Consider the following 13008-nt stretch of genomic DNA (forward strand, 5'->3'; position numbering starts at 1 on the left):
TAAGCGTTCATACACTTCAATAATTAATTGTTTTATTACTATAATAAATTGATATAAAAAAATTACATATCTTGTAATATAATCAAGTAAAGACAGATATGTTAAGTTAAATATAATCTTTTACAAATTATTATTAATAACTTGAATAATTCGCTCTTCCAAGGTCGACAGATATCTGGCGAATTGCCTGATTTCTACCCAGAGAAGTTAATTCAGTCAAAATCTATTCTCCTTTATTTTACTGTTACAAAATAAATTTTCAAATAATGTTACAAATGTTACGATTAAATACAAGATATATAATTAATTCCACGATATTAATATTAATAATTTATTGTAAATTTATAAAAATGTTTTATAATAGTGTAATATGCATGTATCACATAGCTACAGTATAATATCAACAAAGCTTCTGCTTAGCTCAACATGCGTGATGTGATGTGATGTGAAATGAACAATCAAAAATATTCAAAGCTACTTAAAGTAACTTTTCATAACTTACAGAAAGAAAAGAAGCCTATTACGCGGTTCCCACAGAAACAAGTGCCAGTATAGAAATAGATTCGAAACTACAACAGCAAGATTTGAGAGAAGATAACATTTTAAAATCTTTAGCTCTCGACGAGAATGGCTTACCGCTTGAAATGCAGCTTCAACCAGGTGACGAATCGTTACCCTGGAGAAAAGAGCGTGTTCAACATCGACCTCGAATTAGTGACTCACTTCCATGGAGGAAAGTGAAAACAAGAGATTCCTCTTTGGAAAAGCTTCAAGCTTTTGAAAGTCAAATAAAACCATGGACTGAGGAAGAAGTGATTTTGAGAAAAACTCCTCAAGTTATTAAAGATGTAACAAAAGAAAAACTGGAACAGATTGAATTAAAGCCAACAAAGGTCGAGAAGAAAGAAATTCATAGATCTGATCTCGAAACGATCCAACTGAAACCCGTGCCTAAAGATATAACAAACATTGTAGTAACTGAAAAAAGACCTACAGATAGTGATGATACAACGGTTGAACTTTACAGAGAGGAAGCAGATGCTACTCTGTTAAAAACATCACATCGTTTAGACGAAACTGTGTCGAAAAAAGAGAAAAGCGGAGAAGTAAAACCATGGACAGAGGAACAAATTACCTTAAAGAAAACGAAATCAACGACAAAAGAAATTTCAGAAATTGATATTGTAGAAAAGATGGATTACATCGAACAAGAAGACAGTTCTTTGTTAAAAATTTCAAAAGATGAAGAAACGCGAAAAATTAAAAAGGAAAAATTCATTGAAGAAACGCCAGAACAACTCAAACCTTGGACGGAAGAAAAAATTGCTCTGAAGAAGGCAAAATTAGAAAGAAAAGAGATACCTAAGGAAACGCTAGAAACCATTACACTGAAACCTTCGCAAACAGTTAAGAGAGACATCGAAAAGCCAAGCTTAGAAAAAGCAGAACTTAAGCCAATTTCAAAGAAAGAATCTGAAATTACTTTGATAGAAGAAATTACGCCCATTGATGTTTCTACAGTCAAAGAATTGAGAAGGGCGAGCAAAGACGTGACAGATATAGATAAAACAGATAAAATAAAACCATGGACAGAAGAAAAAATTACTTTAAAGAAATCTAAAGTTATCCAAAAAGAAGTAGAAAAAGAGGTGGTAGAAACGGTGGAATTAAAACCATCTAGACTTAATAAGCTGGCATATAGAAAACCGAGTTTAGAAAAAGTAGATTTAAAACCTGTCACAAAAGAAAAGCCAAGTATTCCAGAAACCACTAAAACAACCGACTATATTGAGCAGGAAGATACTACATTACTTCAGGTTTCAACTGAGATATATGATACTGTCAAACAACCATCAAAACCGCGTACAAGCGAAAAACCAATAGGAGAAGAAAACGATAGCGTCAAAGCTATGGGAATATATGCTGAAGAAGAAGATACCACTTTACTTACATCGAAACGTACAATTAACATTGACAAAAAAATAAAGCGACAAGAAGAAACGCCACAAGAAAAGCAACAATCAAAACCATGGACAGAAGAAAAAGTAATTCTGAAGAAAACAAAACCAGAGCAAAGAGAAATACACAAAGAAACTTTTGAGGAAATATCCTTAAAACCAGTATCAAGAATCCAAAAAGAGATAACATCAAAAGAAGAAGTAACAGAGAAAGTAGATTTGAAACATGTTAAAACAAAAAGTACAGATTTGACGGATATTAAAAAGCAACAAGAAAAAGTACCTTATTATGAAGAAGAAGATAAAATTATTATTGAAACAGATAAAGATATAGAATCTATTAAGAAAGTGAAAAGTAAAACGAAAATCACTGAAAGTGTTCCACACACAGAAGAGGAAGATATCACGATGCTTGCTATCAAGAAAACCGATGAAATAACCGAAAAATTAATGAAAGAAGAAGTACCGGTACCATGGATTAGAGGGAAAAAAGCAAAAGAAAGAAAAGAAGCTGACAAAATAAAACCACTTCAAGTAACAAAATCTGAAACTAATTTAGAAGAAGATAAATCTATAGAAATTTCAGAAGCTCCATGGCGTCGTAAATCAAAACCTTCAACGATTCAAAAGGAAACTTTGGAAGAACCAACAAAAGATAATGTTAAAGAAGAATCAGAAATAATTTGGCGAAAACCTAAAAAAGATAAAATAATAAATATTTTTAAAGAAGAACCACAGATTGAAGATTTTACATCTGTTATATTAAAACCAGCAAAACGGTATGAAAAACCGGAAGAACAGAAATCAACAGAAGAAATAGTACTAAAACCAGTAAAACGAATACCCAAAGAAGAAGAAATACCAGAAAAAATTATTCTTAAACCAGTTATAAAGGAGGAGAAACCAGAAACAAAAGAAGAGATACATTTAAAGCCAGTGAGAAAAATAGAAAAACCTGAAGAACCGAAACCTGAAGAAATCAAATTGAGGCCTGTTAAAAAACTTCCTAAGGAGGATGAAACAAAGGAATCAATTATTTTAAAACTAGTAGAAAAAGAAAAGGTCGATGAAAAACCTGAAGAAGTCCGACTGAAACCAGTGAAAAGAATAGAGAAACCCGAAGAACCGAAACCTGAGGAAATCAAATTAAAACCTGTTAAAAAGCTTCCTAAGGAAGATGAAACAAGAGAATCAATTGTTGTAAAACCAGTGGAAAAAGAAAAAGTTGATGAAAAACCCGAAGAAGTTCGATTAAAGCCAGTAAGAAGAATAGAGAAACCCGAAGAACCGAAACCTGAGGAAGTCAAATTAAAACCTGTTAAAAAGCTTCCTAAGGAAGATGAAACAAAGGAATCAATTGTTTTAAAACCAGTGCAAAAAGAAAAAGTCGATGAAAAACCTGAAGAAGTTCGATTAAAGCCAGTAAGAAGAATAGAGAAACCCGAAGAACCAAAACCTGAGGAAGTCAAATTAAAACCTGTTAAAAAGTTTCCTAAGGAAGATGAAACAAAGGAATCAATTGTTTTAAAACCAGTGCAAAAAGAAAAAGTCGATGAAAAACCTGAAGAAGTTCGATTAAAGCCAGTAAGAAGAATAGAGAAACCCGAAGAACCGAAACCTGAGGAAGTCGTATTAAAGCCTGTTAAAAAACTTTCTAAGGAAGATGAAACAAAGGAATCAATTGTTTTAAAACCAGTGCAAAAAGAAAAAGTCGATGAAAAACCTGAAGAAGTTCGATTAAAGCCAGTAAGAAGAATAGAGAAACCCGAAGAACCGAAACCTGAGGAAGTCGTATTAAAGCCTGTTAAAAAACTTTCTAAGGAAGATGAAACAAAGGAATCAATTATTTTAAAACCTGTAGAAAAAGAAAAAGTCGATGAAAAACCTGAAGAAGTTCGATTAAAGCCAGTAAGAAGAATAGAGAAACCCGAAGAACCGAAACCTGAGGAAGTCAAATTAAAACCTGTTAAAAAGCTTCCTAAGGAAGATGAAACAAAGGAATCAATTGTTTTAAAACCAGTGCAAAAAGAAAAAGTCGATGAAAAACCTGAAGAAGTTCGATTAAAGCCAGTAAGAAGAATAGAGAAACCCGAAGAACCGAAACCTGAGGAAGTCAAATTAAAACCTGTTAAAAAGCTTCCTAAGGAAGATGAAACAAAGGAATCAATTGTTTTAAAACCAGTGCAAAAAGAAAAAGTCGATGAAAAACCTGAAGAAGTTCGATTAAAGCCAGTAAGAAGAATAGAGAAACCCGAAGAACCGAAACCTGAGGAAGTCGTATTAAAGCCTGTTAAAAAACTTTCTAAGGAAGATGAAACAAAGGAATCAATTATTTTAAAACCTGTAGAAAAAGAAAAAGTCGATGAAAAACCCGAAGAAGTTCGATTAAAGCCAGTGAAAAGGATAGAGAAACCCGAAGAACCGAAACCTGAGGAAGTCGTATTAAAGCCTGTTAAAAAACTTCCTAAGGAGGATGAAACAAAGGAATCAATTATTTTAAAACCAGTGGAAGAAGAAAAGATCGACGAAAAACCTGAAGAAGTTCGATTAAAGCCAGTAAAAAGAATAGAGAAACCCGAGGAAGTCAAATTGAAGCCTGTCAAAAAGCTTCCTAAAGAGGAAGAAACAAAGGAATCTATTATTTTAAAACCAGTGGAAAAAGAAAAGGTCGATGAAAAACCCGAAGAAATTCAATTAAAGCCAGTGAAAAAGATAGAGAAACCCGAAGAACCGAAACCTGAGGAAATCAAATTGAAGCCTGTTAAAAAGCTTCCTAAAGAGGAAGAAACAAAGGAATCTATTGTTTTAAAACCAGTGGAAAAAGAAAAGGTCGATGAAAAACCCGAAGAAATTCGATTAAAGCCAGTGAAAAGGATAGAGAAACCTGAAGAACCGAAACCTGAGGAAATCAAATTGAAGCCTGTCAAAAAGCTTCCTAAAGAGGAAGAAACAAAGGAATCTATTATTTTAAAACCAGTGGAAAAAGAAAAGGTCGATGAAAAACCCGAAGAAATTCAATTAAAGCCAGTGAAAAAGATAGAGAAACCTGAAGAACCGAAACCTGAGGAAATCAAATTGAAGCCTGTTAAAAAGCTTCCTAAAGAGGAAGAAACAAAGGAATCTATTGTTTTAAAACCAGTGGAAAAAGAAAAAATTGAGGAAAAACCTGAAGAAGTGCGATTGAGACCAGTGAAAAAGATAGAGAAACCTGAAGAACCGAAACCTGAGGAAGTCGTATTAAAACCTGTTAAAAAACTTCCTAAGGAGGATGAAACAAAGGAATCAATTATTTTAAAACCAGTGGAAAAAGAAAAAGTCGATGAAAAACCCGAAGAAGTTCGATTAAAGCCAGTGAGAAGAATAGAGAAACCTGAAGAACCGAAACCTGAGGAAGTCAAATTGAAGCCTGTTAAAAAGCTTCCTAAAGAGGAAGAGACAAAGGAATCAATTGTTTTAAAACCAGTGGAAAAAGAAAAAGTTGATGAAAAACCCGAAGAAGTTCGATTAAAGCCAGTGAGAAGAATAGAGAAACCTGAAGAACCGAAACCTGAGGAAGTCGTATTAAAGTCTGTTAAAAAACTTCCTAAAGAGGATGAAACAAAGGAATCTATTATTTTAAAACCAGTGGAAAAAGAAAAGGTCGATGAAAAACCCGAAGAAATTCAATTAAAGCCAGTAAAAAGAATAGAAAAACCTGAAGAACCGAAACCTGAGGAAGTCAAATTGAAGCCTATTAAAAAGCTTCCTAAAGAGGAAGAAACAAAGGAATCTATTATTTTAAAACCAGTGGAAAAAGAAAAGGTCGATGAAAAACCCGAAGAAATTCGATTAAAGCCAGTGAAAAAGGTAGAGAAACCCGAAGAACCGAAACCTGAGGAAATCAAATTGAAGCCTGTTAAAAAGCTTCCTAAAGAGGAAGAAACAAAGGAATCAATTGTTTTAAAACCAGTGGAAAAAGAAAAAATTGAGGAAAAACCTGAAGAAGTGCGATTGAGACCAGTGAAAAAGATAGAGAAACCTGAAGAACCGAAACCTGAAGAAATCGTATTAAAGCCTGTTAAAAAACTTCCTAAAGAGGATGAAACAAAGGAATCAATTATTTTAAAACCAGTAGAAAAAGAAAAAGTCGATGAAAAACCCGAAGAAGTTCGATTAAAGCCAGTGAGAAGAATAGAGAAACCTGAAGAACCGAAACCTGAGGAAGTCAAATTGAAGCCTATTAAAAAACTTCCTAAAGAGGAAGAAACAAAGGAATCTATTATTTTAAAACCAGTGGAAAAAGAAAAGGTCGATGAAAAACCCGAAGAAATTCGATTAAAGCCAGTGAAAAAGGTAGAGAAACCCGAAGAACCGAAACTTGAGGAAATCAAATTGAAGCCTGTTAAAAAGCTTCCTAAAGAGGAAGAAACAAAGGAATCAATTGTTTTAAAACCAGTGGAAAAAGAAAAAATTGAGGAAAAACCTGAAGAAGTGCGATTGAGACCAGTGAAAAAGATAGAGAAACCTGAAGAACCGAAACCTGAAGAAGTCGTATTAAAGCCTGTTAAAAAACTTCCTAAAGAGGATGAAACAAAGGAATCAATTATTTTAAAACCAGTAGAAAAAGAAAAAGTCGATGAAAAACCCGAAGAAGTTCGATTAAAGCCAGTGAGAAGAATAGAGAAACCTGAAGAACCAAAACCTGAGGAAGTCAAATTGAAGCCTGTTAAGAAACTTCCTAAAGAAGAAGAAGCAAAGTCCACGCCTGAAATAATACCAGAGGAGATAAGTGATAAATCTCTTGAAGACAAACCAACAAAGATAACGGCGGCACCTTGGCGGCGTAGTAAACGAACGAAAAAAGTTGTTGATTTCAAAGAAGAAGTTACAATAGTGCCAATCGATCAAGAAGAATCGGTTACAGAGATTTCTGAAGAAAGAGAAACAACAACAATTACAGACGATATTGAAGAACAAATTGAAAAGAAAGTGGAATCTGTGCCATCTCGGGAAGAAGATAGAATAATTGATGAGGTAATTGCAACAAGTCAAATTTCATGGAGAAAAAAGAAACAAGAACAAATTAGAATAGAAGAAGAAAAAGAAGTGGTCTCCTTAAAGCCTATTGAAAAAATGAAAGAATCAAAACCAGAAATTAAATCATTTGAAGAACATGTATTAGTTCCAGTTAAGGATGAGAAATTACCTGAGGAAATTGAGGAGAATGCAATTCAATTAAAGCCGATCTCTAAGAGAAAAATAACGAAAGAAAAAGAAATAGAAGAAGTTAAACTAAAACAGGTGAGTAAAGAAAAGATAACAGAAGACAAGCCTAAGGAAGAGGACAAAATTATTGAATTAAAGCCTATAACGTTTGAGGAACAAGTAGTAAAAGTGTCTAAAACTGAAGAAATCAAAGAGTCTATTGAAGATGTTAAGTTACAAATTAAGACAGATGTCACGCAAATAGAAGATCGTAAGAGAAAACGTAGACAGCGTACTCAAGTTGACATATCTATTATGGATAAAGACAAAACTATTGCTCCACGATTTATTCAAAAGTTACAGCCTGTTATCGCTGAGTTAGAGAAACCTGCTAAATTTACATGTACCGTCATAGGAAATCCCGTCCCCGAAATTTCATGGTATAAAAATCAGCAAGAACTCCATGCGAGTGAAAAGTATACAATGACTATATTTGAAACAACAGCAACTTTAGAAATTACAAAAATTAAAGAAGAAGATGCTGGAATGTATTCTTGCAGAGCATCTAATCCGGCTGGAGTAGCAACATCCACTGTTAATCTTATGATATTCGGTAGTAATATTATTGAACGTAAAGTGTGTCTTTTTTATTTTAATATATTAATTTGAATTAAAAAATTTAACAATAGATAATAAAAAAATTTCATTTTTTTTTTACATTTTTGCAATTATCAAGTAATAGTTTTTCATAAATAATTGTATGTCTTTATCACATTTGCGAAACATTACATTTTTCAAGTTAATATATGTTGTTCTCTCCCATAAATATAAATAAATTAATAAGTTAAAAGTTTAATAAGAGTGAAAACATCAAGAATCTCGCTGGCCAATAAGAGCTAAATGCAGAATAGTATGTGTTACTTTCATAAAAAATTAATTTCTCTATGAAATTGATTAGTGTGCGCAGGATAATTTTTTCGGTCTTATATCACTATGTAAGTATATATATATATATATATATATATATATATATATATATATATATATATATATATATATATAATTGAATATGAGCTCCTTAATAATAAATAAAGAGATAGAAAAGGCAATAGGAGCGAGGAGCTTAGATTAGCGATATAGGTTACATTCTACAATTTCATTAATGTGTCAAAAAAGTATATTGATAATTGATAAGTTAATTAATTGACTGATACTGATATACGATAAACGTTTCGATCCTTTTTCAGATCCTCTTCAGCGCAACACATGAAAAAACGCAAGTAATTTTAAAGTACAATTAAATATCGAAAGTCATAATCGTAAGATCAAATCGCACAACAATAATAAACACGCCGTTAGTTTATAATAAGAACATATGATAAAAAATTAGACTAGTTGCTAAATTATCGGAATGAACAGTTAACGCTTTTTATAACCGTATAAATAATGTCACCATTCCAAATTATTTCACATTCTTAAAGTTGTTAATAAGTAATGTTTATCAAAAAAGAAGAATAACTTTTTCCAAATGCTCCCATTTTTTTCGTCAAGCATTTCTCAAAGGTTTCCAGGCCGCGAGGCGTGCAGTTTAGAGGTGAAAGAAAATTGATTTGGAAATAGATTCACTGAATACATGTCCAATTTTTAGTTCTATGTATCTCACTGATATTACACGTGTGACTCTAACGGAGGATCAAGTGGTAATTTATCATTAAATGATAATGGTAAATTACTTATTAACAACTTTAAGAATGTGATCAAATAATTTGGAATGGTGACATTATTTATATGGTTATAAGAAGCGTTTACTGTTCATTCCCATAATTTAGCAACTAGTCTAATTTTTTATCATATGTTTTTATTATAAACTGACGGCGTGTTTATTATTGTTGTGCGATTTGACCTTACGATTATGACTTTCGATATTTAATTGCACATTACTTGCGTTTTTTCATGTGTTGCGCTGAAGAGGATCCAAAAAAAGATCGAAACGTTTATCGTATATCAGTATCAGTCAATTAATTTACTAGTGTATCAATTATCAATATACTTTTTTGACACATTAATGGAATTGTAGAGTGTAACCTATATCGCTAATCTAAGCTCCTCGCTCCTATTGCTTTTAATCTATCTTTATATATATATATATATATATATATATATATATATATATATATATATATATATATATATATTATATATCACTTATTGGCCCACGAGATTTAAATTTATAAATAAATTAATAGTACATAATTTGCGAAATTGCAAACGTGTGCCTAATACATTGCCTAGTGCTTAATGCATTGATTATATTATTTTTTATTTTCCAGCAATGATATAGAAATAATAAGAATTAACTGTGTGCTCTCTATTGTTTCTTTTCTATTGAAGTATTATTTCTTTTTAAATAACATGCTTGATTAAATATTCTTTATTCTTTTTTTTACATTTATGTATAATACAATATTTATTTTTTCAGAAAAAGAAGAGGAAGGCATAGCACCGCATTTCTCGACACCGATTAAACCGCTAATGATTGAAGAGCATGTGCCTGCTTTATTAGAATGTGTCGTCACTGGCACACCAGTACCGGAAGTGAAGTGGTATCGCGGTGAGAAAGAAGTAAAACCAAATGAAAAAACCGAAATTACTTTTAATCCAACAACTGGGGAAGCTAAGTTGAAAATTTTAGAACCAACGCCTCAAGACGAAACAATATATCGTGTTCGTGCTATAAATAAATTCGGTCGCGCTGAATGCAGAGCTAATTTAGTAATCAGTAACATTGTTAAAGTAAGTAAACCGGTTGTTCTCAGAGCACCACAAATTACACGACCTTTACCAGCTCTTATAGCAGAGCGTGGTAAGCCTCTAAAGCTTTTAGCTGATTTTGAGAGCACACCGAAACCGGAAGTTAAATGGTTCCGCAATGGTATCGAAATTACGCCAACTGACAGACACAAGATAAATATTTACGAGAATACAGTCGAATTAATTGTATCTGATGTGACGAAAAAAGATAGCGGCAAATATGAGATTAGAGTCCAGAATGAAGCAGGCGAAGCGAGAAGTTCGAGTTCTGTCACCATCAAGGATCGTGAAGATACTAGCGAAGTGAAAGCACCGATGTTTATAAAGCCAATTCAACCTCAACTCGTTGCAGAAGGAGAAGTTGTTATCATGGAAACACGAGTGGAATCATATCCGACAGCATCCTTCCAATGGTTCCATGAAAGCAAACCTCTTGAGGTACATTTTCTAAGTTGTTCTCTTATTGTATTTAAAATAACTCCCTCTCTCTCTTTTATATATATATATATATATATATATATATATAAGAGAGAGAGAGGGAGTTATTTTATATATATATATATATATATATATATATATATATATATATATATAAAATAATTATATATATATATATATATAAAAGAGAGAGGAGAGGGAGTTATTTTATATATATATATATATAAAATAATTATATATATATATATATATATATATATAAGAGAGAGAGAATTATTTATATATATTTATACAGAGGAATATACATAGATATATTAAACATAGACAGAGCTATGTGCGATCTCTGCCCTACGTTCATGGTGCCAAGATAATTAGATAAATAGGTAATATTTTTATAGGTTATTTTTTTCTCTCGCGTATGCGCATTCATATATTTTTTTCATATATTTCTTTTGACATCGGGCGTTTAAAAAACTGCGCGATTGTATATTGCACATGCGCGAAGGGAGAAAATGTGTCCTCCTCTTAAGATATTTTATCTTGACACGCAGTAAGATAGATAAAGCTCTATCTATATTTAATATATCTATAGAAATATATCATCCATAATTTCATAAAATTAATCCTTTCGTTGCAGTCAACGGCGCAGGTGAGAATTGTGACTCAAGAGAATCGATCGATTTTAATGGTGAAACAAGTCACACCGGAACTTGTCGGTAGCTACACTTGTCGTGCTGAAAATGTTGGTGGCTCAGTCACTTGTACAGCCAGCGTTAATATTACAGAAACAATATGGGAAGAAGCAGTTGAATTGATTTCGCCGACATTTGTTAAGAGACTTTCACCTGTAAGAGTTATGGATGGCGAGAGTGTTAATTTAACTTGCGTCGTTGAAGGGAAACCGATACCCAGAGTAGAATGGTATCATAATGACAAACCAATTAAAGAAGGCAAAGAAATTACAATTATCCAAGATATGGAGGGTGTTTGTAGCTTAGCCATTACCGAAGTATTCCCAGAAGATGCTGGAGAATATACTTGTCATGCTGTCAATCCTGTAGGCGAGGCTGTTTGCACGTCATCGCTTGTCGTTGAAGGTATATTATTCGTCCCAAATAGCCATAATTTATAGGCAACAATCTTCCGTCTTATTGTCTGTATTACGATCAGATTTAATTGCAGCTTATGAGTACGTTCCTGACTCGGAAATTGCATCTTCGATAGTCGCAACATCCCTTACTACAGGATCAGAAGAAGATCTTTTATCCCCGAAAGTAAGTACAACAGTCGACGACAGTATATAGTTATATTTTTTAATTAAATAGACAACACAGATGAGAGTTATGCGCAAAAAATTATGACACAAATAAATACTCAGGTTTTGTAAGAATATATTTAATTGAACAATTTGCTCCATTTTCGAATCAGTTTTAACAACTATTTAACTAAAAAAAAAAAGAAAAAAACTGTCATATAAAAGGTCACATAAAGGTTTTGAAAGATAATACAAAGTAAATTGAAATACATCCGAAAATTGAAATGGTGCATCGTAAACTTCAATAGCTCTCAAAAAAGATGCATACACACGTAAAATGTAATAAGTCTCTCATCAATTTCAGCCATAGAAATGATAACAGAGTATGTGTTTAAAAATGCTCCAGGATAAACGATATAAGCATAATTGTACCGTTAATATGCGTTGTTGAGATAGAACGAAAAAATTATATTTGATTTAACATTAGGTATTAAAATTTATTTTGTCTTTAGGAAACTCCAATCTTTGACATTGACATAGAAGAATCTGCACCGGAAATAATTAAACAACTTCCTCAGTTAGTTCCTACCAAAGATGGGGAATTAACTAGGTATGTTTAAAACACGTTTGGCAAACAATTGGTCAATTGACAAATAATTTATCTGAAACGTGTTGATTAATTTATATATACGTGTATGTGTTTATGCTTAATTGTCGTTTCTTCTTGTATAGATTGGAAGTGAAAGTGAAAGGTAAACCAAAGCCAGAAGGAAAATGGTATAAACAAGGCGTGGAAATTATTCCATCACAAGAATTTCAAATTGAAGAATTTGAAGATGGTACGTCAGTGCTGACGATCGCTGAAACTTTCCCCGATGATACCGGTGAAATCGTATTCGAAGCTCACAATCCGCTTGGTGTGTCGACCACGACGACGTATTTATCAGTAGAAGGTAACATCCTTTTTCATATAAATTTCAAAAATTTCACTAATCTGCTTAAGCTAAGTTCTTTTCAGTTGCGCTCTTCAAGTGGAGAAGCGTCATCGAAGCCTTATAGCATCCTGGTAAAAACCCATTGATTATCCTACATTTTATCCTACATCATCCACACCAAAAACACTTGCAACATCCTCGATGTACACTGTTTTCTGTTTTATCTATTGCATATTTTATGCAAGCCTACGAATGTCTTTGGTCTCGCTCAAATTATTCTATTTAATGCTGACCAGAGAGATTCACTATACATTTGTTACACGGTTCTTATCTATCATTTTCGGCTAGGTATACTGGGCACAAAGGAGTACCGGAAACCAGAATGGGTCACACAGATGGAAAAAATGCAAGAAGCTTTAAAAGGTAA

The 13008-nt window shown here is 32.6% G+C and overlaps 1 protein-coding gene across 7 annotated transcripts in view; it reads left to right on the forward strand.

The window, feature by feature from the left end:
- Sls (sallimus) overlaps positions 1-13008 on the forward strand; it is an 85465-nt gene that overhangs the window by 29839 nt on the left and 42618 nt on the right. For 6 of the 7 annotated variants that reach the window (XM_072908028.1, XM_072908029.1, XM_072908031.1 and 3 more), the window contains 7 exons: positions 505-7755; positions 9622-10391; positions 11029-11488; positions 11574-11665; positions 12159-12256; positions 12379-12599; positions 12930-13004. In XM_072908028.1, coding sequence (XP_072764129.1) covers positions 505-7755; positions 9622-10391; positions 11029-11488; positions 11574-11665; positions 12159-12256; positions 12379-12599; positions 12930-13004 — 8967 coding nt within the window. The remainder of the gene's footprint in view (positions 1-504; positions 7756-9621; positions 10392-11028; positions 11489-11573; positions 11666-12158; positions 12257-12378; positions 12600-12929; positions 13005-13008) is intronic. The other variant, XM_072908033.1, reaches the window with a different exon arrangement.

This window comes from Anoplolepis gracilipes, chromosome 16, assembly GCF_047496725.1.
Source record: "Anoplolepis gracilipes chromosome 16, ASM4749672v1, whole genome shotgun sequence".
Classification (NCBI taxonomy): Eukaryota; Metazoa; Arthropoda; class Insecta; order Hymenoptera; family Formicidae; genus Anoplolepis; species Anoplolepis gracilipes.